The sequence below is a fragment of the Myotis daubentonii genome, chromosome 5 (assembly GCF_963259705.1).
Source record: "Myotis daubentonii chromosome 5, mMyoDau2.1, whole genome shotgun sequence".
Lineage (NCBI taxonomy): Eukaryota > Metazoa > Chordata > Mammalia > Chiroptera > Vespertilionidae > Myotis > Myotis daubentonii.
The window spans coordinates 31,355,865-31,382,716 of NC_081844.1; the positions used below are offsets into that span (position 1 = coordinate 31,355,865).

At 46.7% G+C, this 26,852-nt stretch overlaps 1 protein-coding gene and 2 long non-coding RNA genes across 3 annotated transcripts; 2 read left to right on the plus strand and 1 right to left on the minus strand.

The window, feature by feature from the left end:
* Positions 1-245: 245 nt before the first annotated feature.
* LOC132235182 (uncharacterized) lies at positions 246-7,979 on the minus strand. Its single transcript, XR_009452993.1, has 3 exons — positions 7,005-7,979; positions 5,063-5,187; positions 246-985 (listed from the first exon to the last, which is right to left on the minus strand). It is a non-coding gene; the product is annotated as an uncharacterized LOC132235182 (long non-coding RNA).
* Positions 7,980-7,987: 8 nt separating this feature from the next.
* Positions 7,988-14,755, plus strand: LOC132236081 (ferritin light chain-like). The gene is made up of 3 exons (XM_059699493.1): positions 7,988-8,305; positions 12,983-13,246; positions 14,642-14,755. The coding sequence occupies exons 1-3, from the start codon at positions 8,246-8,248 to the stop codon at positions 14,753-14,755; spliced, it is 438 nt and encodes a 145-aa protein (XP_059555476.1). The 5' UTR covers positions 7,988-8,245.
* A 1,215-nt stretch (positions 14,756-15,970) lies between these two features.
* LOC132234217 (uncharacterized) lies at positions 15,971-17,615 on the plus strand. The gene is made up of 3 exons (XR_009452875.1): positions 15,971-16,669; positions 16,916-17,224; positions 17,456-17,615. It is a non-coding gene; the product is annotated as an uncharacterized LOC132234217 (long non-coding RNA).
* Positions 17,616-26,852: the final 9,237 nt, after the last annotated feature.

Sequence of the window (26,852 nt, forward strand, 5' to 3'; positions counted from 1 at the left end):
TCCCCGGCCGGTGTGGCTCCGTTGGCTTGGCTTCGTCCCTTGCACCAAGAGGTTGCTGGTTCGATTCCCAGTCAGGGCACATACCCAGGTGGTGGGCTGGGTCCCTGGTAGGAGGCATTCAGGAGGCAGCCAATTGATGACTCTCATTGGTGTTTTTTTCTCTCTCTCTCTCTCTATAAAATCAATAAAAAAATTTTTAAAGGCAGAGATTCGTAAAAAAATAAATAAAAGCAAGCCGTTGAGAACTTAGTGAATACACGGCTATATCAAGACTTCTGTATAGCCTGGCATGATGCTAAGAGCCAGGTTTACAGCGGTAGCTAAAAAACCCTCCTTGCTCCCAAGAAATTTACATCCTGGTGTATATTTCTCAAGGCATCTGTCATTATTTATTCATGCAACAAAAATTTAATGAGGACCTACTATGTGCCACACATGATGTGTTTCTTGTATCCAACAATGAGTTACATTGCAGCAGGTGCCCCCCGCCCGCCCCTGCCCCGGGGAGGGGCACTGAGCAATGTCTGGGGACATCTATGGTTGTCACAATATTCCTGGCATCGAGTAGGCAGGGGCCAGGGATGCTGCTTGGCACCCCACAGTGTCCATGACAGCCCCACAGAGAGTGACAGGACCCCAATGTCTGCAGTGCCCGGGGGAGACCCTGCGTTACAGTAACTGTCCCCTCTGGGTGCCGGTATCGTTACCTCGTCCTTGGCTCCCGGATCTCGCCTATTTCCTTTGCAATCCCTCAGCGGTGGATCTTTAAGGGGTTTGTTTGGTTTGGCTTGTCTCTGGCGATCCAGTCATAATATTTACTCAGCTTTCGCTGTGGCGGCACCGCGCCAGGCCCGTCCTGGCAGGTGTACCAAGTAGGTGAAATCTGACTTCTGGACTTCTCTCTGCCTCCCCCTCACCCCATTGCTGACTCTGAGGAGTCCAGGTTCCCTTGAAATAGGCTGCCTCGTCCTCCTCTTGTGAAAACCTGCCAGGAAAAAAAGGAGGTGGCATTTCTCATTTATATCTTCATGGAGGCTAAGACCCTCCTACTCCCCCTCCCCAGGATACTCGTATTCTTTACATTTCTATAATTATAGACTTCAGAAGGCTTTCCTAAACCCCAATGAAGAAATGTCTGAACAAGTAGGATAGGGATAAACATTTGAGGGAGAGCAGGACTTTTCGATGCCCCTGACATCACATTATCCCACTGACTAAACACAACCGCCGACTTCAAATGTCCATGATAGATCCCACCAATATGTTTACGTGTGAAACACAACCCCAAAGGGATGCTGTGGCGAAAGCCGATGAGGGAAGACTGCGCCAATAAACAGCTGTGCAGAACTTATCAGAGCCTTTACACTCTTGGAGGGAACAGAGTTTGTAGCATTTCCCAAACATGCTTCTATAGGTGTGTTTTGTTTTTCATTTTTACTTGATTTATTCTGAACCATTTCTGACATATGAAAACGCTGAGAGATAAGCACTAGAATGACTAAACTAAAAAGATAGACAACATCAGATGTTGTCGGAAACTATGGAGCAATTAGAACTCTCACCCACTGTTGGTGGGAATCAAAATGGCCCAATCGCTTTGGTAAACTGGAAAACTGGGCACTCTCTTACGAAGTTAAACATTTATTCACCATATGACTTAGCAATTTCACTCCTGGGTATTTACCCAAGAGAAATGCAAGTGTATGTTCACAAAAAGACGTGAATGTTCATGACAACTCTATTCATAATTGTCCCCAACTGGAAAGAACTCAAATATCCAACAACAACAGAATGGATAAGCAAACTGGTATATCCATACCACACAATACTGCTCAGCCAACACTCATCAAATTGAACACACCTAAGACGTGCATTATTATTGTAAATTAATCCTACTTCAATAAATAGTATACAAAATATATATAGTAAATGACCATGCACATAAAACATTTAGAAACAACCAAAACATTACAAACAACCAAAATATCCATTTAAAAAAATTCATCAAGAGGGCATTGATTAATAGAGTCTGATGCATTTGCATAATGGAATATTATGTAACTGTGAAAATGAATAAGGATTATTTATACATACTGATAGGGGACAATATTATAAACTTTGCACCATATATTTTCTTTATTGTGGTATGCATTCAACACATTTGTTTATTATCATTACTTTTTTAGTCCTTACCCAAGGATATTTTTTCCATTTATTTTTCTTTGAGAGAGTGGGAGGAAAGGGAGAGAGAGAGAGAGAGAGAGAGAGAGAGAGAGAGAGAGAGAGAGAGACATCAACTGGTTGCCTCCCACACATGCCCTGACCTGGGCTGGGGGATCAAACCCGCAACCGAGGTACGTGCTCTTGACTGGGAATAGAACCTTGAGACCCTTCGGTCCACAGGCCAATGCCCTAACCACTGAGCAAAGCTAGCCAGGGCTCAACACACATTTATTGTCTATTCTGTGTTAAGCGACAAAAATGCCTTTTGCTCCTTCCCTTCATCTATATTAGTTCAGGAGCTTAGCTAGTCAGAGAGACGAAGAGGTGTGGGGTGAAGAGCTAAAAAGTCTCCAGCTATGTCCTGGCCAGTATGGCTCAGTTGGTTAGTGTCGTCCCATGCACCTAAAAACGTTGCTGGGCCCTAACTGTTTTGGCTCAGTGGATAGAGCGTCGGCCTGCAGACTCAAGGGTCCCAGGTTCGATTCCGGTCAAGGGCATGTACCTTGGTTGCGGGTACATCCCCAGTAGGGAGTGTGCAGGAGGCAGCTGATCGATGTTTCTCTCTCATCGATGTTTCTAACTCTCTATCCCTCTCCCTTCCTCTCTGTAAAAAATCAATAAAATATATTAAAATAAAAACAAAAATCAACATTCTCCCCTAAAAAAAAAACACGTTGCTGGTTAAATTCCCCATCAGGGCATATGCCCAGCTTGTGGGCTCGATCCCCAGTAGAGGGCATGAAGAGGGCAGCCGACTGATTTTCTCTCCCTCTCTCTCTAAAATCAATAAAGACATATTTAAAAATAAATAAATAAAGTCTCCAGCTAGGATTCATCTGTAAAATAGGGGCAATCATCTTGGCAAGATCTACTGTGTGCAGTCTCCCCAGTGCCTGGCAGCATGCCTGCCGCACAGTAGCTGCCCACTCAATACTTAGAGAAGGCACAACTGAACGTCTATAAATATAACGGCTGCGTTTAGTGTATAACTGACAAACTACAGCCTGTGAGCCAATTCTGGCTCTCTGCTTGTTTTTGTAAATAAAGCTTTATTGGCACACAACCACACCCATTTGCTTACGGAATGTCTGTGGCTGCCTGGTATACAATGGCAGAGTTGAGCAGTTGCAACAGAGACCCTGTTGCCTGCAAAGCTGAAAATATTTAGTATCTGGTCCTTTTCAGGAAAAGTTGGAACTTGCTATTATTAGAAACTAGAGGACTGATGCATGAAATTCGTGCAAGGGGTTCGGCCCCCCGCCCGCCGTGGCTTCGTCTGGAAGGTCGTCCGGAAGGTGGTCCGGAAGGACGTCTGGTCTAATTAGCATATTATGCTTTTATTAATATAGATAGCAAGGTTTAGCAGATTAGACCTGCTCTGCCCAATAAGGAGCCACAGGCCACTATGGCTATTGAACACTTGAAGTATAAAGAATGTGATCGAGGTCCAATGTTATTTCATTTTTGTTCATTTAAAATTTAAAACCAATACTCAAGTCACTTACTGGACAAATTTTGAGTACACATGAAACAACCCGGGTTTGTGAATCTACGCTTTTTACTATAAACGTTCTGAACTCCGTAAGTACACATCAAGGATTTCTGATAAAGATTTAGTGACCAAATTGATAAACACGTTGGATGTCCAAGATTAGTATGAAGAAAAAGTGAAGTACCATATTCATAATTTTGATATTGACCACATGTTGAAATAAAAATAGCTTGGGTTTATTAATCATTTAGATTAACAAAATATATTCAGATGAAAGTTATTTTTACTTTGTGCTTTTTAAAAATGTAGCCGCTAGAAAATTTAAAGTGCTACATGACATTTCTCTCAGACAGTGCTGAGTTAGAACAGGGCCTGGGTTCAAATCCTGCCTCTGCCGCTTGTCACTCTGTGACTGCTTCTCCCTGCCAGTTTCCTTATCTGCAAAGTAGGGGATAAAGGACCTGCTCCACGGGGTTGCTGGAAGGATTCAATGAACTAAACATGCGAAATGCTTGGAAGGCACCCCCGCAGAGTCAGGCCTGAAAACCTGGCCGGCATCGTGGTTGTTGCTATTATTACTGGTATGAGTCTCTATGAGAAATATGTTGCGCTCCAGTCCTGAGACGCTTGGCAGATGCCCACCTGCCTGTCACAGTTGGGTGGCCTCAGCCCTTTGGCCATAGCACAAGCCTGGCCCTAACGACAGTCCCCGTTCTGCACAGGAGGGCAGAGGGGCTAATAAGGGGTTATGACTCACTGTGGCCATGAGTCAGCCACAGCTGAGACAACGCCCAGGTCCTCTGCTCCAGACTGGGGCTTGCCTCTTGTCACCATGTCACCTCCCCTTTCTTTTGGCTTCTCTCTACGCTTCTCTTTTTACAGAGAGGAGGGGAGAGGGATAGAGAGTGAGAAACATCGATGAGAGAGAAACATCGATCAGCTGCCTCCTGCACACCCCCTACTGGGGATGTGCCCGCAACCAAGGTACATGCCCTTGACCGGAATCAAACCTGGGACCCTTGAGTCCGCAGGCTGACGCTCTATCCGCTGAGCCAAACCGGTTAGTCTACGCTTCTCTTTAAGGTCGGTTTTGCAGGGAAGAAGCGAGGGGTTCTGGGAGCAGCAGCTCCTTGACCAGCTCCTCCCCCGCCCCCTTCCTCCTCCTCCCGTCTGGGTCCCTCCCTGGGGATATGGCCTTGCCAGGGAGTGAGTAAAACCCTTGTGACACGGGTGTGGCAGGGGCAGGCCAGGGGCTGGGGGAGAGGGGGAACTCTGATCTGCCTCTTGGGCAATGCTAACTGATTAGCACCTAATCCTGGAGACTGCCCAGTTCTTCTCTCCTCTTACATCATCCTCTGCGGCATTTCCAGAAAGTTCCGGGCTCCTGGGAGTGTGTGAAGACAGGGTGTGAATCAGGGTCTCCAAACACCATGGAGGAAAACGTGGTGGGGAATGGGCTCCCTCTGCCCTTCCTAAAGAATGAAGGATGCTATGTCCAATCATTCATTCATTCATTCCTGCGACCACTATTTATTGAGCACCTACTGTGTGCCAGTGTTGGGGACACAGCAAGGAACATAAATATTGCCCACTCCCTATCCCAGTGGAGCTTATTGGGGGAGACAGATGCTAACTAATATCATTTGTGCATAAGCAAGAAAATAAGTAATATTAAGGGACCATGTATAGCAATAAAGCAGGGCCCGGCCAGTGTGGTTCAGTGGTTGAGCACTGACCCATGAACCAAGAAGTCAGCAGTTTGATTCCAGTCAGGCACATGCCTGGGTTTAGAGCTCGATCCCCAGTGGGGGGCGTGCAGGAGGCAGCCGATCGATGATTCTCTCTCATCACTGAGGTTTCTCTCTCCCTCTTCCTTCCTCTCTGAAATCAATAAAAATATACATTTAAAAAAAAAAACATATTAAAAAAAAGAAACCACCGCCGAAACCGGTTTGGCTCAGTGGATAGAGCGTCGGCCTGCGGACTGAAAGGTCCCAGGTTCGATTCCGGTCAAGGGCATGTACCTGGGTTGCGGGCATATCCCCAGTAGGAGATATGCAGGAGGCAGCTGATCGATGTTTCTCGCTCATCGATGTTTCTAACTCTCTATCTCTCTCCCTTCCTCTCTGTAAAAAAAATCAATAAAATATATTTTTAAAAAAAAGAAACCAGGAAAGAGAGGTGGAGAGTGTGGGGGTGACTTGTAATTTTATATAAGGTAGTCAGGTGGGAATGTGGAAAGTGTTGAGAGCAGAGAGCAGTCAGTGTAAAGGCCCTGAGGTAGGAGGAACAGCAAGGAGGTGCACGGGGTTGGAGCAGAACGAGCAAAGGGGAAGCAAGGGAGGGGACTGAGGGCTTTGTACCCCTCGGGTAAAAAGGCTGATGGTCAGTCCTGTGATGGCTCTAGAAGTTTCTAGAAGGGGCTGGGTGGGACATGTGTGTGGACAGGGTTAAAAGGCCTGGGTATCAGGATACTGTTGTGTTTTGTGTGTTTTTTTAAATCCTCACCCAAGGATATTTTTCTATTGATTTTTAGAGAGAGTGGAAGAGAGAGGGAAAGACAGAAATATCGATGTGAGAAAAACACATCAATTGGTTGCCTCCTGCACGCGCCCTGACCAGGGCTCAGGCTGGGGAGGAGCCTGCAACTGAGGTACATGCGCTTGACAGGAATCAAAACCGGGATCCTTAGGTCCGCAGGCCGAGACTCAATCCACTGAGCCAAACCGGCTGGGGCAGGATACTGTTCTTTAAGCCTGCTGCTCAGGGCTCACTCTTTTTTTTAAAAAAAAATTTCTTTATTGGTTAAGGTATTACAAATGTATCTTCATCCCCCCCCCCATTAACCCCCAACCTCCTCCTCTTTTTTTAAAATATATTTTATTGATTTTTTTTACAGAGAGGAAAGAAGAGGGATAGTTAGAAACATCGATCAGCTGCCTCCTGCACACCTCCTACTGGGGATGTGCCCACAACCCAGGTACATGCCCTTGTCTGGAATCGAACCTGGGACCTTTCAGTCCACAGGAGGACGCTCTATCCACTGAGCCAAACCGGTCAGGGCTCAGGGCTCACTCTTAGCTTCACACCGGAAGGTGGTCCCCCAGCTTCAGGAGAAGGAGTGGTCCCTGGGGCAGTGCCCCATGAAGGCCTTGAGCCTGGACCAGCAAACTCGCCCCCCCCCCCCCCCCGCATCGCCCACCCCCACCCTCCCTCCATGTCTAGCCACCATCTCATCCTGGTGATTGCTTTATGGCTGGTGGGTCCAAGGTCGAAGGGTACCTCTCACCAGCCAAAGGAGGGCTCTGCTGGCTTCAGGTGTGGTCCTCTCAGCTTCCTTCCGGTTGTGGGGGAGGAGACAGAGAGGGTGTCTCCTCCCATTCCAACCTGGGGCCCTGGGAAGGTGCGCAGAGGGCGGGATGGGAGGCATCTCTGGGCCTCCGGGCACTGAGTGCGTCCCGGCTGCTGAAACAAAGTGACACCGACTGAGTGGCTGAAACAACAGAAATGTTTTATCTCCCAGTTCTGGAGGTTGGAAGTCCAAGATCAAGGTGTGGGCAGGGCTGGTTCCTCCTGATGCCTCTCTCCTTGCTTGTACACGCTGTCTTCTCCCCGTGTCTCTGTGTTCAAATGTCCTCTTCTTATATAAGGACACCAGTCACATGGGTCAGGGCTCACCTTATTGACCTCATTTTAACTGATCACATCTGTTAAGATGTTATTTCCAAATACTGTCATATTCTGTGGTCCTGGGGGTTAGGATTTCAACATATGAGTTTGGGGTGGGGTGGGGTGGAGTGGGGAGAAGACACAAGTCAACCCACAACACCTTTCCAAAGCTGTTACAAAACCCAACCCTGGTGGTGTTGGCTCAGTGGTCACCTCCCTAGGAAGCGGCCCTTATCACCCCAGCCAAAGTCACCCCAGCCCCAGTCACTCTTGCATACACCTTCTAGGGGTCTGTTTACGTACCTATGTTATCTGTTTATACCAAGGAGCAGGAACCGGTCTGTTTTGGTCACTGATGTGTGTCTCCCCACCCCCCCCAGCCCTGAGAAGGATCCGACACCAGCCAAGTGGCTTCAATAGACCAGTGGAATGAACCCCACACTCAACGTGCACAGATCTCAAGAGAAATGGGCCTGCTCGAGGCCAAGTTCAAATGTCAGCCTTGTCTCAAATCAGTTCATAAATTTCCTATCTTGCGCAGAATTACTTTCTGGACTGGGTGCCAAGAAACCAACATCCTGTCCCCAGCTCAGCCACACACCACGGAGTCACCTCTCCCCTCTGAGCCTCCGCTTTCCTGTCTGTAAAATGTGACCATTGATCTAAAGGCTATGAGAAGGTCGAACATGGGATTAATGTTTAATCCCAGGGAAAATCTGATCAGGATGGTGTTCGACTGAGTCATGGGCCAGGCTGTGTGCATGTGTGGGGAGGCCCTCCGCCCCCGGTGAGCGAGGCTGGCCCGGCTGAGCTAAGGAAGCACCCAGCCTTGGTTCTTCTCCCTGGGGTTTCTCAGCCGGAATGTCCGGAATGTCCGTCAGGCCCCAGCAGAAGGCCTCTAATCTCCGCCAGAATCTCCGGGTTAGAGAATGCAAGAGAGGTCACCCGCCTGGAACAGGACAACCCTCGGCAGAACTGATGACATTTATTTTCACATTGCATGTCTTTTTACAGCTCCCTTCTATTTGGGGTCTTTGGTACTGGTCTCAGTTTACCATTATAGAGTGGTTTTCTAAAATAATGTATCAAAGAAATAAAGTGAAGTTGACGATAAAGCTGAAGATTGGACCACCCTTTTTCTTCAACAAATTCATCTTTAAAGGAAACATTATAACTCTGGGGTAAACTAAGAGAGCAGCACCAGGTACCTAAAACAGGGGCAAGGCAAAAGAAACAACGTCATTAGGCCTGGCCGGTGTGGCTCAGTGGATAGAGCATCGGCCTGCGGACTGAAGGGTCCCGGGTTCGATTCCGGTCAAGGGCATGTACCTGGCTTGCGGGCACATCCCCAGTGGGGCGTGTGCAGGAGGCGGCTGATCGATGTTTCTCTCTCATTGATGTTTCTAACTCTCTATCCCTCTCCCTTCCTCTCTGTAAAAAAATCAATAAAATATATTTTTTTAAAAAGAAACAATGTTATTAAATTCTAGGCAACTACTGTTGCCTGTGGAAGGTTCTGGACTAGGTGACTCTGTTAAAACAACATTAGCAAATTAGTGTTTAAGACACATGGGTACCCAATTGAGTGCTTTTTGAATTAATGAGAAGGTTTAAAAGAGGATTGGCAAGGAAGCAATTTCTTATCTTTCATTAGTTTCTTTTTATATGCAATTTTCTACATGCAAGCCTGCATGGAGCGCTCACCTTGTGCACTGAATCCTCTCAACACCTCACTCTTTTGGACTTTTTTCTCCAAGAAAAACAGTGCCATTCCTCCTAGGCCCAGCAGGCATGGCTCAGTGGCTGAGTATCGACCTATGAACCAGGAGCTGACGGTTTGATTCCTGTCAGGGCTTGATACCCAGTGGGGGACGGTGGGGTAGTGGGGGGAGGGGTGCAGGAGGCAGATGATCAATGATTCTCATCATTGATTCTTCTATCTCTCCTGCCTTCCTCTCTGAAATCAATAAAAATATTTTTTTAAAAAAACACAAACAAACAAAACCCCACAGCCAGTATTTATTGATTACTCACTCTACCAGGCACTGTGCTAACTATGTGGATCCTCCCAAACCCCCAATGAGTTGGGGGTTTTGTCATAACCATTTAAAAATATATATTTTATTGATTTTTTACAGAGAGGAAGGGAGAGGGACAGAGCGTTAGAAACATCAAGGAGAGAGAAACATCGATCAGCTGCCTCCTGCACACTCCCCACTGGGCATGTGCCTGCAACCAAGGTACATGCCCTTGACCGGAATTGAACTTGGGACCCTTGAGTCCGCAGGCTGAAGCTCTATCCACGGAGCCAAATCGGTCAGGTCAACCATATTATAGATGAGGACACCGAGGCTCAGAGAAGAGATGTCTTGCCCAAGGTTGCAAGCAGTGATGCCGAAATCCAAAGCCGGGATCTAAAGCCGGACTGGCCCCTGGGTGGCAGTGCTTATGGCAACGTCAGGCAGGATGATCGGGGCTCTGCCATGTCATCGAGCACAGAGGGGACATCACAGCTACAACTCTCTGGGTTCAACCCAAGCCCCACTCCTTGCAAGCTCTGTGACCTTGAGCCTCTGTGTGCCTCAGTTTCCCCTCTCCAAAATGAGGGTAATAGTAAAGATCCAGTTAGCGCCTATGAGGGCGCAGCCCGCCCCAGGCGTTACCAATGAAGGGGGGCACTGTCTTTTGAAAATTCAAAAAGGAGAATAAACCCTATTTTATTAGTTGCTTTTCTATTATCGCTGTGTATAGGCAATTCTGGACCACGTCAGTGATAAAATACTCCCCCTAAGAAATCTGTTATTGGTCTAAACCAGAGGTCAACAAACTTCTCCTGTCAAGAGCCAAAGAGTAAATATTCTCAGCCGTGCGGGCTGGACGGGGTCGCAGTGCCAGAGCGGCCGCAGACAATCCGAGAACGCGGGAGTGTGGTTGTGTGCCAGTCACCTTGGGATGTGGATGCTGAAATTCAAATCTTCTTTACTTTGCACATGTTGTGAAATATTATTCTCCTTTTGATTTTTTTCCCCAACCAGTTAAAAAAAAAAAAATCCTTAGTTCCTACAAAAACAGACATTGGGCTGGGTTTGGCCAGCAAGCCCTGGTTTGTCAACTCCTGGTCTACATCAGCAATTCGCAATCTTTTTCATCTCGTGGCACACATAAGCTAATTACTAAAATTCTGCAGCATCCCATAAATATATTTTTGTTGATCTGACAAAAATATAAGTATAACTTATAATTGTCTTCGTTTTGTTAATCCTCACTAGTGGACATTTTTTTCCATTGCATTTTAGAGAATGTGGAAGGGAGGGAGGGAAGGAGAGTGAGTGAAAGAGAGAGAGAGAGAGAGAGACATTGATGTGAGAGAGACACATCAACTGGTTGCCTCCACGCACATGCCTGACCAGGGGCGGGGAGCAAACCCACAACCCGGGTGCGTGCCCTTGGCCAGGAATCAAACCCAAGACCATTTGGTATGAGGACTGACGCTGCAACTACGGAGCTATTGTGTTGGCTGTCATTTGTTTCATTTGACCTAAGGGGAAAGAGATCAGTGGCCCTGACTACATAGTCGAGCATTGCATGTTCTAAAATTGGTGTGGCACACCGGTTGAAAATCGCCGGTCTAAACAATTGCTGTGGTTACTGTTGATGTTTAGTAAGCTGTGAATGAGCACAGTCTTATGATTTATCCTTTAATAAACACTGTGTTCTACAGGGAAGTGAATTTTGACAACTCTTTATTAGACATCGGGACACACACAGTGGCTACATATGCTCATTTTGAGAATTAATTCTTAACAATTCAAAATCCTTAGAGTTCTCTTTGGGCACAGTTCATGCCACACATTCTTCTGTTTAAGCAGTTGATTCTAAATAAACAATGATAGCCCTGTGATTTCAAATGCAAAGAAACTAAGTTTGGCTGCACCGGTTTGGCTCAGTGGATAGAGCGTCAGCCTGCAGACTGAAGGGTCTCAGGTTCAATTCTGGTCAAGGGCATGTACCTTGGTTGCAGGTACATCCCCAGTAGGGGGTGTGCAAGAGGCAGCTGATCAATGTTCCTCTCTCATTGATGTTTCTAACTCTCTATCCCTCTCCCTTCCTCTCTGTTAAAAAAATCAATAAAATAAATTTAAAAAAGAAAATTGAGTTTGAGCAATTTCACTTCCTTTATTCTGTCTGATCACTTGAAGAATCCATCTGTACAGTGGGGCCTTGACTTACGAGTTTAATTTGTTCCGTGACGGAGCTCGTAACTCAAATTACTCATCTGTCAAATCAAAAAGTGAACGAGTGAGACACGTGATGCTGGGCTGATGTTGTGGCGTTCACTGTGACGTTCGCTGCGCCAACTAGCGGTGGGGTATCTGAAGCTGGCTCGTAACCCGAATTTTAGCTCACAACTCAAAGCAAAAAATCGGCCGAGAGATGGCTCATATCTTGAAAAACTCGTTAGTCGGGACACTCGTAAGTCAAGGCCCCACTGTATTTAAAACTTTAAACAGTGAACCAAACTGTAAATTATATCATTTTATTTGGTAAGCTCAAATCTTAATTCAAACCCAAACTATCTTTCCTGAATTTGAGCCACATCTTTTATTTTTAAATATGTTTTTATTAATTTTAGAAAAAGGGAGGGGAGAGAAACATCAATGTGAGAGAGAAACATCTATTGACTGTCCCTTGCATGCACCCTGACCAGGAACCGAACCCAAAACCTGGGCGTGTGCCCTGACCAGGAATCGAACCAGTGACCTTTCAGTGCATGGGATGACGCTCAACCAACTGAGCTGCAGATGCCAGGGCTGAGCCATATCTTTTAAATGGAAATGTCTTCTTTAAACTGTTATTTGATTATTTATTTATTAAATTGTCATGTTATTATTCATTACTGTAACAGACTAGTATGTAAAGACAAGTTTTTGCTCTAAAAATATTAATTAATGGAGCCCTGGTTGGTGTGGCTTAGTTGGTTGGAGCATCGCCCATATACTGAAAGATCAAGGGTTTGATTCCTGGTCAGGGGACACACCCAGGTTGTGGGTTCAATCCCCAGTTGGGGCGTGTGCAGAAGGCAACCAATCAATGTTTCTTTCTTGTACCAATGTTTCTCTCTCTTCCTTCCTCTCTCTAAAATTAATAAAAAATGTTTTAAAAATTAATTCAGAGACAGTGCCCTCGGCAGTCCTGGATCTGTCTCTTGCTTCAACAGTGTTTGGCCGGAACAGACCCAGGATGCCTCTTCTTCCAGCCTCCGACCACCCTCCATCGTCGTTTCCAGTCGCCACCTTCAGAGCCACCTCCGAGATCAGCCAACACGCTCTTTTGTTCTCCCTTAGCTCATTGCCGAACAACCATGAGCCCCCAGATTCGTCAGAATTATCCCACCGAGGTGGGGGCTGCCGTTAACCGCCCGGCCGCCCTGCTCCGTGGGCTCCTGCACCGACCTCCCTCTGGGCTTCGATTTTGACCACAAGGCTGTGGCTCTGGAGGGCGTGGGCCACTTCTTCCTCGCGTTGGCGGAGAAGCAGCACCAGGGCTCTGAGCACCTTAAAGACACGAAACCAGCCCGGTGGCCGCATTCTCTTCCAGGACATGCTGAAGGCTCCCAGGATGAGCGGGCGAAACTCAGGAGGCCCTGGCAGCCGCTTGGCCTTGGAGAGGAGCCTGAACCAGGCCCTTTGGGAGCTGCAGCCCAGGTTCTGCCACGCAGCCCTCCCTCATCTCTGTGACTTCCTGCAGAACCACTTCCTGGATGAGGAGGTGAAACTCATCAAGAAGATGGGCGACCACTTGGCAGACCTCCGCAGGCTGCCCAGCCCCCGGGCTGGGCTGGGCTGGGCTGGGCTGGGCTGGGTGAGTATCTCTTCGAAAGGCTCACTCTCCAGCATGACTGGGAGCCTCTGGAGCCCAGAGGCCTTTGAGAGGCCCCTCTGCATCCCCTGGTGTCTGGTTTCTGTCTGAGCCTCTCCCCAAAACCACTAGCCATTCTTTTAACCACCCTGAAGCCCTCTCCCTTGCTTTGGACCAAATGGAAACACTAAAGCTTTTTGCAGAAAAAAAAAAAATATTTTTAATTAATTAATAGAATTAAACAGTATTCATTCATTACTTTTCCCTTTGATTGGTCAGTGAAATCTATTTATGCATGTTACTGGCATGATTATATGTGATGTTCAGTAAAAGAAAAATTTAATTCACTCTATTTCTTTTCTGGCAATAATTATGTATTGCTTTTCATAATCATCACTGAAACTTCCTATCTTATAGAGGAGTGGATGTTAAAAAAGATCTACTCTAGCCCTATCCGGTTTGGCTCAGTGGATAGAGCATCGGCCTGCGGACTGAAGGGTCCCAGGTTCGATTCCGGTCAAGGGCATGTACCTTGGTTGCGGGCACGTCCCCAGTGGGGAGTGTGCAGGAGGCAGCTGATCGATGTTTCTCTCTCATTGATGTTTCTAACTCTCTATCCCTCTCCCTTCCTCTCTGTAAAAAAATCAATAAAATATATTTTTAAAAAAAAAAAGATATACTCTAGGTGTTAAATGAGCTATATAGACCACTGAATTTAAGCATTTAATACCTGATACCTAGTAAGTGTCAAACAAACATTTATTATCATTGATGTCCCATTGGTAAGCTATACCTGAGAGCAAAGAGCAGTTTTTTGCATTTTTAATGGTAAAAAATAAAGAAAAAATTATTTTGTGACACAAGAAAATTACATGAAATTCAAATTTCAGTCTCCTAAAATAAAATTTCACCGTCATGAACCCAGGCCCATTTGAGGACATGTAGTCTATGGCTCTTTTGGAACTAGAAGCACAAAGTTGACTAATTGTGCAGAGAAAGTATTTGCTATATGGCCCTTTAAGAAAAAAGTTTGCAACCCAACTGGTGTGGCTCAGTGGTTTAGTATCGACCTATGAACTAGTATCGACCTAGGTCACTGTTTGATAACTGGTCAGGGGGGCACTTGCCGGGGTTGTGGGCTCCTTCCCCAGTGGGGGTCGTGCAGGAAGCAGCCAATCAATGATTCTCTCTTATCATTGATGTTTCTCTCTCACCCTCTCCCTTCCTCTAAAATAAAAACTACATATTTTTTTAAATCTTAAAAAAACACACCAAAAAACGTTTGCAGACACCTGCCCCAACTTGTTAACTCCTCTCTTCCAAACCTCCAACTCTGAAGGCATAGTAGGGGGCTTCCAGGTTCAAAGACATGGACACCCCCCGCCCCCCCTTTTCTAGCCAACAAGCCTCAGGGCGGACCCCTCCCCTTCCTACACTGGGCCTGGGGACGGGGAGGCTGGAGTTGGGTACCTGGCGCCCTCTCCTGGACACCACAAGCAACTGCCTCTTTAACCTCCTTCCTGGAGGACCTCCCTCCACGGTCTCCGGAAAGGTGGGAGGTTAACTTGGTGTCTCCTCCTTGCCCTAATTCCGCCACCGGCCACCTGCCAAGGCCTCCAGGGCTGCCCCCTCCTGGGAGCACAACCCAGGCTTTACACACTTGAAGGGTTTTCAATGAATTAAATCAAAGAAGTCAACTCTCTTGAACAGTGTTGTTCCTTTCCAAAGCCTATACGGCCCGCGGGCCACATGCAAATACAAATATTGTATTTGTTCCCGTTTTGTTTTTTTACTTCAAAATAAGATATGTGCAGTGTGCATAGGAATTTGTTCATAGTTGTTTTTTTTTTTTAACTATAGTCCGGCCCTCCAACGGTCTGAGGGACAGTGAACTGGCCCCCTGTTTAAAAAGTTTGAGGACCCCTGTATATATATATATATATATATATGCCTACAACCTCTTAATTTATGCTTTTTAACTGTATCTTGCATTTGGATAGCATGCCATTCTTTGTTCCCCCAAAGTGTTTCAACCTGCATCATTTCATTTGACACCTGCAAGGACTTGCATTTCATAGTAACGAAATAGGACAGAGCAGGTAAGTGATACGTATGCTCAGACTAACAGAATATTGGGACCAAAACAGAAGACTCAAGTGTAAGGTGTGCTGGCTCTGGCTGGTGAGATTCAATGATGCACAGCTCTGTCTAATGCCGTGTTCAATGACATTACATGGGTAGCTTGAAATTGGCCACAGTGGGAGTATTTACACCACAGGAAATGACAAATGCTAAAAATTAGGGGTTTTCCTCCTCAGGAGAGCCTCTTGTTACACATTAACCAGCCCACCCAGCAGACTCAAGCTTCCTTGATCCGATCCAATCAGATTCTGCTGCAAACACCCATCTTGCTTTTGCATAAGCACTTTTTGTTGTTTAGTCCTCACCCGAGGATATTCTCCCATTGATTTTTAGAGAGAGTGGAAGGGAGGGGAGAGAAACATTGATGGGAGAGAGACACATCAGTTGGTTGTCTCCAGGGTGGAGCCTGCAACCAACATATGTGCCCTTGACGGGAACTGAACCCAGGACCCTTCAGTCCGCAGGCCGATGCTCTATCCACTGAGCCAAACCAGCTGGGGCCTGCATAGCTCTTTAGAAGGGTTTTTCTTATTAGAATAGCATGGCCTATGACCATGGAGCTGGGATCAAGTCTCAATTCTAGCACTTGATAACTTTATGCTGCCTCTCCTGGTCTTAGGTTTTTTTGTTGTTGTTGTTATTTGTCTATAAAGTAGAAACAATATATTCTGTGTGGATCAGATGAGGGCCGGGGTGGCCACTGGGTTTTGGATGTGAGCAGAGCATCAAGAATACAGCAGCCAGAGAGGAGGGCAGTTCTCCTGGAAGAAGGTGCCCATGCCAGCTGTGCCAGGGACTCACTGGAAGATAAGTCACTGCCTTTCAGGACATTCATTCATTCATTCATTCCCTCCACCAAATACTATTTAGGAAACACCCAACATACTAAGCCTTTATCTATTTCTTCACAGGTATTAGAATAATGCTTAAACCTTCCTCCCTACAAACACACACACACACACACACACACACACACACAACAGTGATTATTAATAAGACCAGTGCTACCTCTCCAAGACATCAGAGAAAATAAATTCAAAATGAACTGTCTCAGTTCCTACTGCAAATGCAGGAAGTTCTCCTGCTACGTCCATCATTCCTAAAAGTTCAACCTTGTTTTCAGAGTTAACTGCTGATGGTTGAAAACGGCTTGTATATCCAACTGCCTTTTCGATGTCTCTATATGAGGGTCTTACGAGAATCTCCAACTCAACACGGCCGAATGAGCTCCTGCTCTTCCCCGAGACCTGCCCCTCCTGCTGCTGTTCCTGTTTTTGTTTTTTGGTGTTTTTTTAAAATATATTTTATTGATTTTTTTACAGAGAGGAAGGGAGAGGGATAGAGAGCCAGAAACATCGATGGGAGAGAAACATCGATCAGCTGCCTCCTGCACACTCCCCACTGGGGATGCGCTCGCAACCAAGGTACATGCCCTTGACCGGAATTGAACCCGGGACCCTTGAGTCCGCAGGCCAATGCTCTATCCAGAGCCAAACCGGTTAGGGCTGCTGTTCCTGTTTAACTAAACAGAAGCTCCGTCCTTCCAAGAGCTCAGATCAAACCGCTGGACTGGCCTCGACTTTTCTCTCTCTCCCACTCCACATCCGGCACCAGCAGTCTCATTGCCTCTGGCTCACTCACCCTGCTCCAGCCACAGGGGCTTCCACACTGCTCCTCCAACACACCAGGCCTTTGCACTGGCTGTTTCCTCTGCCTCAACACCCTTCCCCCAGATATCTATGGGGCACACTCCCAAGTTTTATGCCTAGCCCAAATGTCACCTTCTCAACGAGACCTTCCCTCACATTCTACTTAAAACTGTAATCTTGGCCGAAACCAGTTTGGCTCAGTGGATAGAGCGTCGGCCTGCGGACTGAAAGGTCCCAGGTTCAATTCCGGTCAAGGGCATGTACCTGGGTTGCGGGCACATCCCCAGTAGGAGATGTGCAGGAGGCGGCTGATCGATGTTTCTCTCTCATCGATGTTTCTAACTCTCTATCTCTCTCCCTTCCTCTCTGTAAAAAATAAATAAAAATTAAAAAAAAAACACTGTAATCTTGGCCCAGTCAGTGTGGCTCAGTGGTTGAATGTGGACCTATGAACCAGGAGGTCACGGTTCAATTCCCGGTCAGGCCATATGGCCAGATTGCCTGCTCAATCCACAGGCTGGGGTATGCAGGAGGCAGCCGATCAATGATTCTCTCTCATCATTGATGCTTCTCTCTCTCTCCCCCCCGCCCTTCCTCTCATAAATCAATAAAAATATATTGTCCTGACTGGTTTGGCTCAGTGGATGGAGGTCAACCTGCGGACTGAAAGGTCCCAGGTTGGATTCCAGTCAAGGGCATGTACCTTGGTTGCAGGCACATTCCCAGTGCGGGGCGTGCAGGAGGCAGCTGATCGATGTTTCTCTCATCAATGTTTCTAACCCTCTATCCCTCTCCCACTCTGTAAAAAATCAATAAAATATATTTAAATACATATGTGTGTGTGTGTGTGTGTGTGTGTGTGTGTATATATATATATATATATATATATATATGTAAAACTGTAACCTTGCCCTGGCCAGGTAGTTCAGTTGGTTAGAGCTTCATCCCTATACTCCAAGGTTGGGGGTTCGAGTCCCAGTCAGGGCACATAAAAGAATCAACCAATAAATGCATAAATAAGTGGAACAACAAATTGAGCTCGCTCTCAAAAATCAATTAAAAAAAACACTGCAACCTATCCCTAGTCCCACCTTTTGCTCTCCCTCTCCATACTTTACCAACATTGAAAATATGTTTACTTTACTATTTTACTTTTATGTGCTGTTTATCTCCCACCAGACTGTGAGGTCCATGACAACAGGAATTGGGTCTAATTCACTTTGTGACTAGGCCAATGTACAGTAAGGGTTCAATGAAGATTTATTGACTGAATAAAACTTGAGAGAAAGGATTTACCTTAGCTGATACTAAATAACATGGACATTTTTTTCAATTAAATTATAATTGACATACAATATTATATTAGTTTTAGGTGTACAACATAGTAGTCAATATTTTTTTTTATTGCTTAAAGTATTACGAAGGGTATTGCATATGTGTCCTTTTTTCCCCCCGCCCTTGACAGTCAGTAGCCAATATTTTTATACAGTATGAAATGATTACAATAAGTCTAGTTACTATCTGTCACCATACAAAGTTATTACAATGTTGACTGTCTTCTCTATGCTGTACATTACATCCCTGGGGTTTATTTTTGTTGTTGCTTTTTGTTAATCCTCACCTGAGGATTTTTTTTTCTAAATATACTTTATTAATTTCAGAGGGGAAGGGAGAGGAAGAGAGAGATAGAAACATCAATGATGAGAGAGAATCATTGATCGGCTGCCTCCTGCACGCCCCCTACTGGGAATGGAGCCTGAAACCTAAGCATGTGCCCTTGGCTGGAATCGAACCTGGGACCCTTTAGTCCACAGGCCAACGCGCTATCCATTGAGCAAAACCAGCTAGGGCGAGGATATTTTTTCCATTGCTTTCTTAGAGAGAATAGAAGGGAGTGGGAGAGACAGTGAGAGAAACATTGATGTGAGAGAGATACATGACTGGCGCCTCCTGCCTGTGCCCCGACAGGGGTGGGGACTGAGCCTGCAACCGAGGTATGTGCCCTTGACCAGAATAGAACCCGGGACCCTTCAGTCCGAGGGCTGATGCTCTATCCACTGAGCCAAACTGGCTAGAGTGGATTTATTTATTTTATAACTGGAAATTTGTACCTCTTAATTCCCTTCACTAATTTTACCCATCCCCCACCCTCCCTCCCTGTGGCAACCAACAGTTTATTCTCTGTATCTATTTGTTTTGTTTTGCTTGTTCATTTGTTTTGTTTTTTAGATTTCACATATAAGTGAAATCATACAGTATTTGTCTTTCTCTGTCTGGCTTATTTCACTTAGCGTAACACCCTCTGAGTCCATCCATGTTGTTGCAAATGGCAAGTTCCATTCTCTTTTATTGCTGTGTAATATTCTATTGTATGTAGGGAGCACATCTTCTTTGTCCACTCGTCTATTGATGGTTGCTTCCATATCTTGGCTATTATAAATAATGCTGCAATGAACATAGGGGTGCGTATACCATTTGGAATTAGGGTTTTCGTGCCTCTGAATAAATACGTGGAATTGCTGGCTCATATGGTACACCTAATTTTAATTTTTTGAGGACCTTCATACTATTTTCCATAATGCCTGCACCAGTTTACAATCTCACCACAGTGCACAGGGTTCCCTTTCCTCTATATCCTCCCCAACACTCGTGTGTTTTTATTTACTGATAACAGCCATTCTAACAGGTGAGGCGATTTCTCATGGTGGTTTTGATTTGCATTTTTCCATGGACATGTGTTATACCCCAAATACCTTCCAACATAAATGACACCCTATATCGGAAGTTGGCAACATATGGCCGATAGGCCAAATCCAGCTCATGCCCACAAGTTAGGAGCAAATTTTACATTTTTTCAACTGGTTGAAAAAAAAACCTTAAGAATATTTTCTGAGCCCGGCTGGTGTGGCTCAGTGGTTGAGCATCTACCTATGAACCAGGTGGTCACCAGTTTGATTCCCAGTCAGGGCACATGCCTGGGTTGTGGGCTCAATCCCCAGTGTGGGTTGTGCAGAAGGCAGCCAACCAATGATTCTCTCTCATCATTGATATTTCTCTCTCTCTCTCCCTCTCCCTTCCTCTCTAAAATCAATAAAAATAGATTTCAAAAATAAGAATATTTTCTGCCCAGCCAGGTGTGGCTCAGTGGTTGAGCGTCGACCCAGGAACCAAGAGGTCACCAGTTCGATTCCCAGGCAGGGCATATGCCTGGGTTGCAGGCTCAAGCCCCAGTGTGAGGTGTGCAGGAGGCAGCCGACCAATGATTCTCTCTCATCACTGATGTTTCTATCTCTCTCTCCCTCTCCTTTCCTCTCTGAAATCAATAAAAATATACATTTTTTAAAAGGAATATTTTCTGACACTGAAAATGGTATGAAATTCAAATTTCAGTGTCCACAAATACAGTTTTATTGGCACACTGCCACCCCCATCTGTTTATTCAGCATCTGTGGCTGTGGCTGCTACAAAGGCAGAGTCAAGTCGTTGCGAAAGAAACCGTCTGACCATCAGAGCTGGAGATATTTACTATCTGGTCTTTTACGGAGAAAGTGCGTCACATCCTGCTCTGATGTCAAAGGAGGGGATCACATGGCCAAAGGGAAAACTGAGGCCCAGAGGCTGAAATAAACTTTTCAAGGCTCCACATTTTTGAGGGGCTCCTCATTTGCCAAATTATTCAAACAGTAACAACTGTGCTTCGGAGGAAACACAGCAAAGGCATTGACAAAGACCTCCATAAACTGAAGGTCACCTGGGCAACAACCTTGAGAGAAATCTGCACACACCTATCTTGCCAAGCCCAGGAGATTTTCAATTGCCCCTGTTAAAAAAAAAAAAAAGTCAAGTTCTTTCTAGATACCTTGAGTTTGGACTTTGATCGGTGTAATTAAGACATCGCATTTGACTTCATCCCTTTGGGAGGCATTTTATTGGCACAGTCACAAGTTGGTGGCAAAAGCCAATGCACATCCATGGAGACGAAAAAACAGACTCATGGTTGCTAGGGGTTGGGGGAGAGGCTGGGTTGTGACTGCTAATGAGGATGGAGTTTCTTTCGAGAATGATGAAAATGTTCTAGAATTAGAAAGTGGTGATGGTTGCACAACCCAGTGAATATACTAAAAACCACTGAATTGTGTACTTTTAAACGGCAGATTTTACATTTACATTATGTCTCAATAAAAAAAATTAACAAGCCCTGACCGGTTTGGCTCAGTGGATAGAGCGTCAGCCCGCGGACTGAGAGGTCCCAGGTTCAATTCCGGTCAGGGGATGTGCCTTGGTTGCGAGCACATCCCCAGTAGGTGTGTTGGAGGCAGCTGATCAATGTTTCTCTCTCATTGATGTTTCCAACTCTCTATCCCTCTCCCTTCCTCTCTGTAAAAACTTAATAAAAATATATTTTAAAAAATTAACAAGACAACAAACATCTGTTTATTATCAAATAATAGTGCTATGACATAAATAAATGGGAAAGCAAAAAATAAATTTTGTCTACTACCTACATCCCCCCCAGTCAAATTCCTATCATTTTCAACTTTTCCTCCTGGTTCTTGTTCATTTACACAAACTGTAAAATAGGTATCAACTTGACCATCCATTGGTCAAGGCATGGTACAAAATAATTTTTAAAAACTTCTAGTGCTGGGAAAGGGAAAAATGCGTGAAGGGGGTCAAAAAATACCAAATTCCAGTTATAAAAATTAATAAGTCCTGGGGTGACTATAGGTTATAATACTGTGTTGTGTATTGGAAAGTTGCTAATAGAGTAGATCTTAAAAGTTCTCATCACAAGTAAAACAATTTTATAACTATGTGGGTGATGGATGTTAACTAGAATTATTGTGGTGGTCATTTCACAATCCTATATAATAAAAGGGTAATATGCAAATAGACTGAATGGCAGAACAACCAACCAACCAATCAAAGCATGATATGCTAATGATATGCTAAGGCTGCTCAACCACTCACTATGACGTGCACTGACCACAGGGGGCAGACAATCAACTAGTCGACCAGTCGCTATGACATGCACTGACCACCAGGGGGCAGATGCTCCCACTAGTAGGTTAGCTTGCTGCTGGGGTCCGGCCAATCGGGACTGAGTGAGATGGGCTGGACATGCCCTGGAGCCCTCCCGCGGTCCCTCCCCAACCCAATCGTGCACCAATGGGGTCCCTCAGCCTGGCCTGTGCCCTCTCGCAATCCAGGACCCCTTGGGGATGTCCAAGAGCCAGTTTCAGCCAGATCCCACAGGCCACTCCCCTTGGGAGGGCGCCAGATGCAGAGTTCCTGGCAGGCGAGTGCTGTGTGGCAGCGCGAGCCTCACCCGATCGGACTGATTGGGCACAAGCCCACAGCGGGCACAAGCCCACAACAGGCACAGTGGGGCTGGGATGAGCGGGAGTGACAAGCAAGAGCTGCAGGCAGCATTGGACTGCAGGTTTCGACCCGATCCCTGCAGGCCACCCAGAGGGACCCCACCCGTGCACAAATTCGTGCACTGGGCCTTTAGTATATACATAAAATGAGTCATTATGTTATACACCTAAACCTGATATGTTATATGTCAATTATGTCTTAATTTTTGTTATTTATATTTATTATTGAGAGTATTAATTATATCTCAATTTTTTAAAAGATTTTTAAAGAAGGAATTCTAGATGGCACCCCAGAGATGAACCTCTGTGCTCTTGCACATCCTGTTCCCTCACTGTGCATTCTCTCCCCACCCTATACCCCTTCCTCTCTCTGACTAGCTAAGTACCTGAACCTATGTTGAGGCAGGGAAGGAGTGCAAATTTTTTTTTTTAAATGAAGTAATTAGTAAATATCCATATTACCTAGCATATGTCTCTGCCTGGCAGAGTAGACACTCAATAAATGTTAGCTGGATGAATGCATGCCATGTTGGTGAAGGAATAGCTCAACTCTTCAGTGCATAAAGGCAGTGGTGTACTTCAGTGTTTAAGAACCAACTCTCTGGGGAAGGGAATTTATATATCTCTACATATCAATATATCTAATACACTGTATATATTGCATGATTTATATGCATTATATAATCCTATACTAGAGGCCCGGTGCACAAAATTTGTGCACTTGGCGGGGGGGGGGGCGTCCCTCAGCCTGGCCTGCACCCATTTGCAGTACAGGACCCCTTGGGAGATGTCCACCTGTTGACTTAGGCCCACTCCCCAGGGGATCAGGCCTAAGCTTGCAGTCAGACATCCTTCTGGCAGCCAGGGAGCCCTCGGGGGATGTCCGACTAAAGGCTTAGGCCCCCAAGGGATCGGGCCTAAACCGTTAGTTGGACATCCTTAGTGCTGCCATGGAAGTGGGAGAGGCTCCTGCCACCACCTCTGCGCTGGCCAGCCATGAGCCAGCTTCTGGCTGAGTGGCACTCCCCATATGGAAGTGCACTGACCACCAGGGGGAAGCTCCTGCATTGAGTGTCTGCCCCCTGGTGGCCAGTGCGCATCATAGCAACCAGCCATTCTGCCTTTCAGTCAATGTGCATATTAGCCTTTTATTATTACTAGAGGCCCGGTGCACAAAAATTTGTACACTCGGCAGGGGCGGGGGGAAGGGTCCCTCAGCCTGGCCTGTGCCCTCTTGCAGTCTGGGACCCCTCGGGAGATAATGACCTGCTGGCTTAGGCCTGCTCCCGGGTGGCAGAGGGCAGGCCCAATCCCTAGGTGCAGCCCCTGGTCGGGCTCAGAGCAGGGCTGAGGAGTTGGGGCGCCGCCCCGTCATGCACTGAGCAGGGCGGATCGGGAGGTTGCGATGCCACCCTCAGTCACGCTCAGGGTAGGGCCGATTGGGGGGTTGGGGCACTGCCCCATCACACTCAAGGCAGGGTCGATGGGGAGGTTGCGGCGCCACCCCCTGCCACACACAGAGCAGGGCCAATCAGGGGGTTGGGGCACTGCCCCCTGTCACTCACAGAGCAGGGCCCATCAGGGGGGTTGGGGCTCCGTACCCTGTCACGCACAGAGCAGGGTCAATCAGGGGGTTAAGGAGCTCGCCCCTGTCATTCACAGAGTAGGGCCGATAGGGGAGTTGGGGCACCGCCCCCTGTCACATCCAGAGCAGGGCGGATCAGGGGGTTGGGGCGTCGCACCCTGTCACACTCAGGGCAGGGCCGATGGGGAGGTTATGGCTCTACCCCATCACACACAGAGCAGGGCCCGTGGGGGGCAGTTGGGACGTCGCCCTCTATCACCCACAGAGCAGGGCTGATCAGGGGGTTGGGGCGCCGCCACTGTCACACTCAGGGCAGGGCCGATGGGGAGGTTATGGCTCTACCCCGTCACACACAGAGCAGGGCCCGTGGGGGAGGGGGGGTTGGGGTGCCACACCCTGTCACACACAGAGCAGGGCCGATCAGGGGGTTGGGGCGCTGCACCCTGTCACACACAGAGTAGGGCCGATCAGGGGGTTGGGGCACCACAGCCTGTCACACACTGAGCCACAGGGCGATCAGGGGGTTGGGGAGCTCCCCCCTATCAGGCACAGAGCAGGGCTGATCAGGGGGTTGGGGCGTCTTCCCCTGTCACGAACAGAGCAGGGCAGATAGGGAGGTTGTGGCCCCACCCCATCACACAGAGCCACAGGGCGATCAGGGGGTTTGGGCGCTGCCCCCTGTCATGCTGCTCCAGGGGCCAGGAGGCCTCATGGCTCCACTGATCCCGGGTTCGGGAGGCCTCGCTGCTCCACTGATCCAGGTGCTGGGAGGCATATTACCCTTTTACTATATAGGATAGAGGCCTGGTGCCCGGGTGGGGGCTGGCTGGTTTTCCCTGAAGGGTGTCCTGGATCAGGGTGGGGGTCTCCACTGGGGTGCCTGGCCAGCCTGGGTGAGGGGATGATGGCTGTTTGCAGCTGGTCACACACCCTTCAGGGTGGGGGTCCCCACTGGGGTGCCTGGCCAGTCTGGGTGAGGGGCTGAGGGCTGTTTTCAGGCTGCTGGGTGACTGAAGCTCCCAACCACTCCTTTTTTTCTTTCTTTTTTTTTATTCTGGGCCAGCTTTAGCTCTGAGGCTTGGCTCCAGCTCTTAGGCCTCCACTGCTGAAAGCAGGTATCTGGTTTGTTTGGGTTCTATAATCAAAACACTGTTTCAACTCCAGCTCTGAGATCCTGGCTGGCTGAAAGCAGGTTTCTGGGGTTTTGTTTAGCTTCTATATTTGTAACAATGTTTCAAACTGCAAGCTCAGAGGCCAGCAGCAGCAGGCAGGGAACGTTGGAGTCCTCCGTCACTGAAGCAAGCAAGCCTCATGTTCGCTTCAAGCTGCCCGGCTGCCAGCCGCCATCTTGGCTGGCAGTTAATTTGCATATCGCCCTGATTAGCCAATGGGAAGGGTAGTGGATGTACGGCTAATTACCATGTTTCTCTTTTATTAGATAGGATATAGGATGTCCCTATTTCCCCCCTTTTGCCCCCTCTACCCAGCTATTGCCCGCCACTTCTCTCTGGCCATCACCATACTGTTGTCTGTGTCCATGGGTTGTGCATATATTTTTCTTTGGCTAATCCCTTCTTTAAATTTTTATTTTCAGATAAGTGCTTATAACTGCACTAGTATATATTTTCTATTATATCATTTAGAATTAAGATACTTTTTAATTGAACCCTTGTAAATTTTAGCACAATTTAATAAATTATGCTAGAAGCAATTAAGAGATTTTTCATGTAATGCAGATACATTTCAACTAATATTTTATTAATTTTTAATTTTTTAATATTTTAATTTGAAATTATCTCTTACATGTAAAAAAAAACTATAAAATACTACAGCATATTATATGTACCCTTCACCCAATTTCTTAGGTGTTAATAATTTAAACATAACCATTATACAACTAACAAAATTTGGAATATATTTTATTATAATCTCTTTAATGTTACTTAATCCATTTAACTTTGTTTTTATTAATCTTCACCCAAGGATATTTTTCCATTGAATTTTAGAGAGAGTGAAGGGAAAGGGAGAGACACATTGATTGGTTGCCTCCTGCACATGCTCTGATAGGGACTGGGGATCAAGCCAGCAACTGAGGTACATGCCCTTGACTGGAATCGAACCTGGGACCCTTCAGTCCTTGGGCTAATGCTCTATCCACTGAGCAAAACAGGCTGCAGCTTAATTCATTTACTTTTAATCTACATGTGTCTTTATATTTAAAGTGGGTTTTGTTTTTGATTCACCCTCATAATCTATCTTTTAATTGGTGCATTTGTGCCACTGACTTTCAGAGTGCTTACTGATAGAGTTTACTGATAGTGCTCACTGATAGTGCTTACTGACAGTGCCATATCTGGCGACTCCTGGGGCTTGCAGGGCCGGCGTGCCTGCGGCCCGGGACTGGATCCGGTCCTGGGCGGCAGGCAAGCGGCTTCTGGCATCACCCACGGGGGCCTGGATGGCAGCTCGCGCTGGTGGCTCGCGCTGTCCCGCCCTGCCTGCAGTATGCAAATTATCCACCATCTTTGTTGGTGGTTAATTTGCATATCTCGCTGATTAGCCAATGGGAGGCATAGCGAAGGTATGGTCAATTACTATGTTTGGCTATTATTAGATAGGATAATAAAACCCTAATATGCGAATCGACCGAACGGCAGAACAACCAGTTGCTATGACACGCACTGATCACCAGGGGGCAGGCACTCAACGCAGGAGCTGCTCTCTGGTGGTCAGTGCACTCCCACAGGGGGAGTGCCACTCAGCCAGAAGCCGGGCTCATGGCTGGCGAGCACAGCGGCAGTGGCAGGAGCCTCTTCCACCTCCATGGCAGCACTAAGGAACTCAAGGGGGAT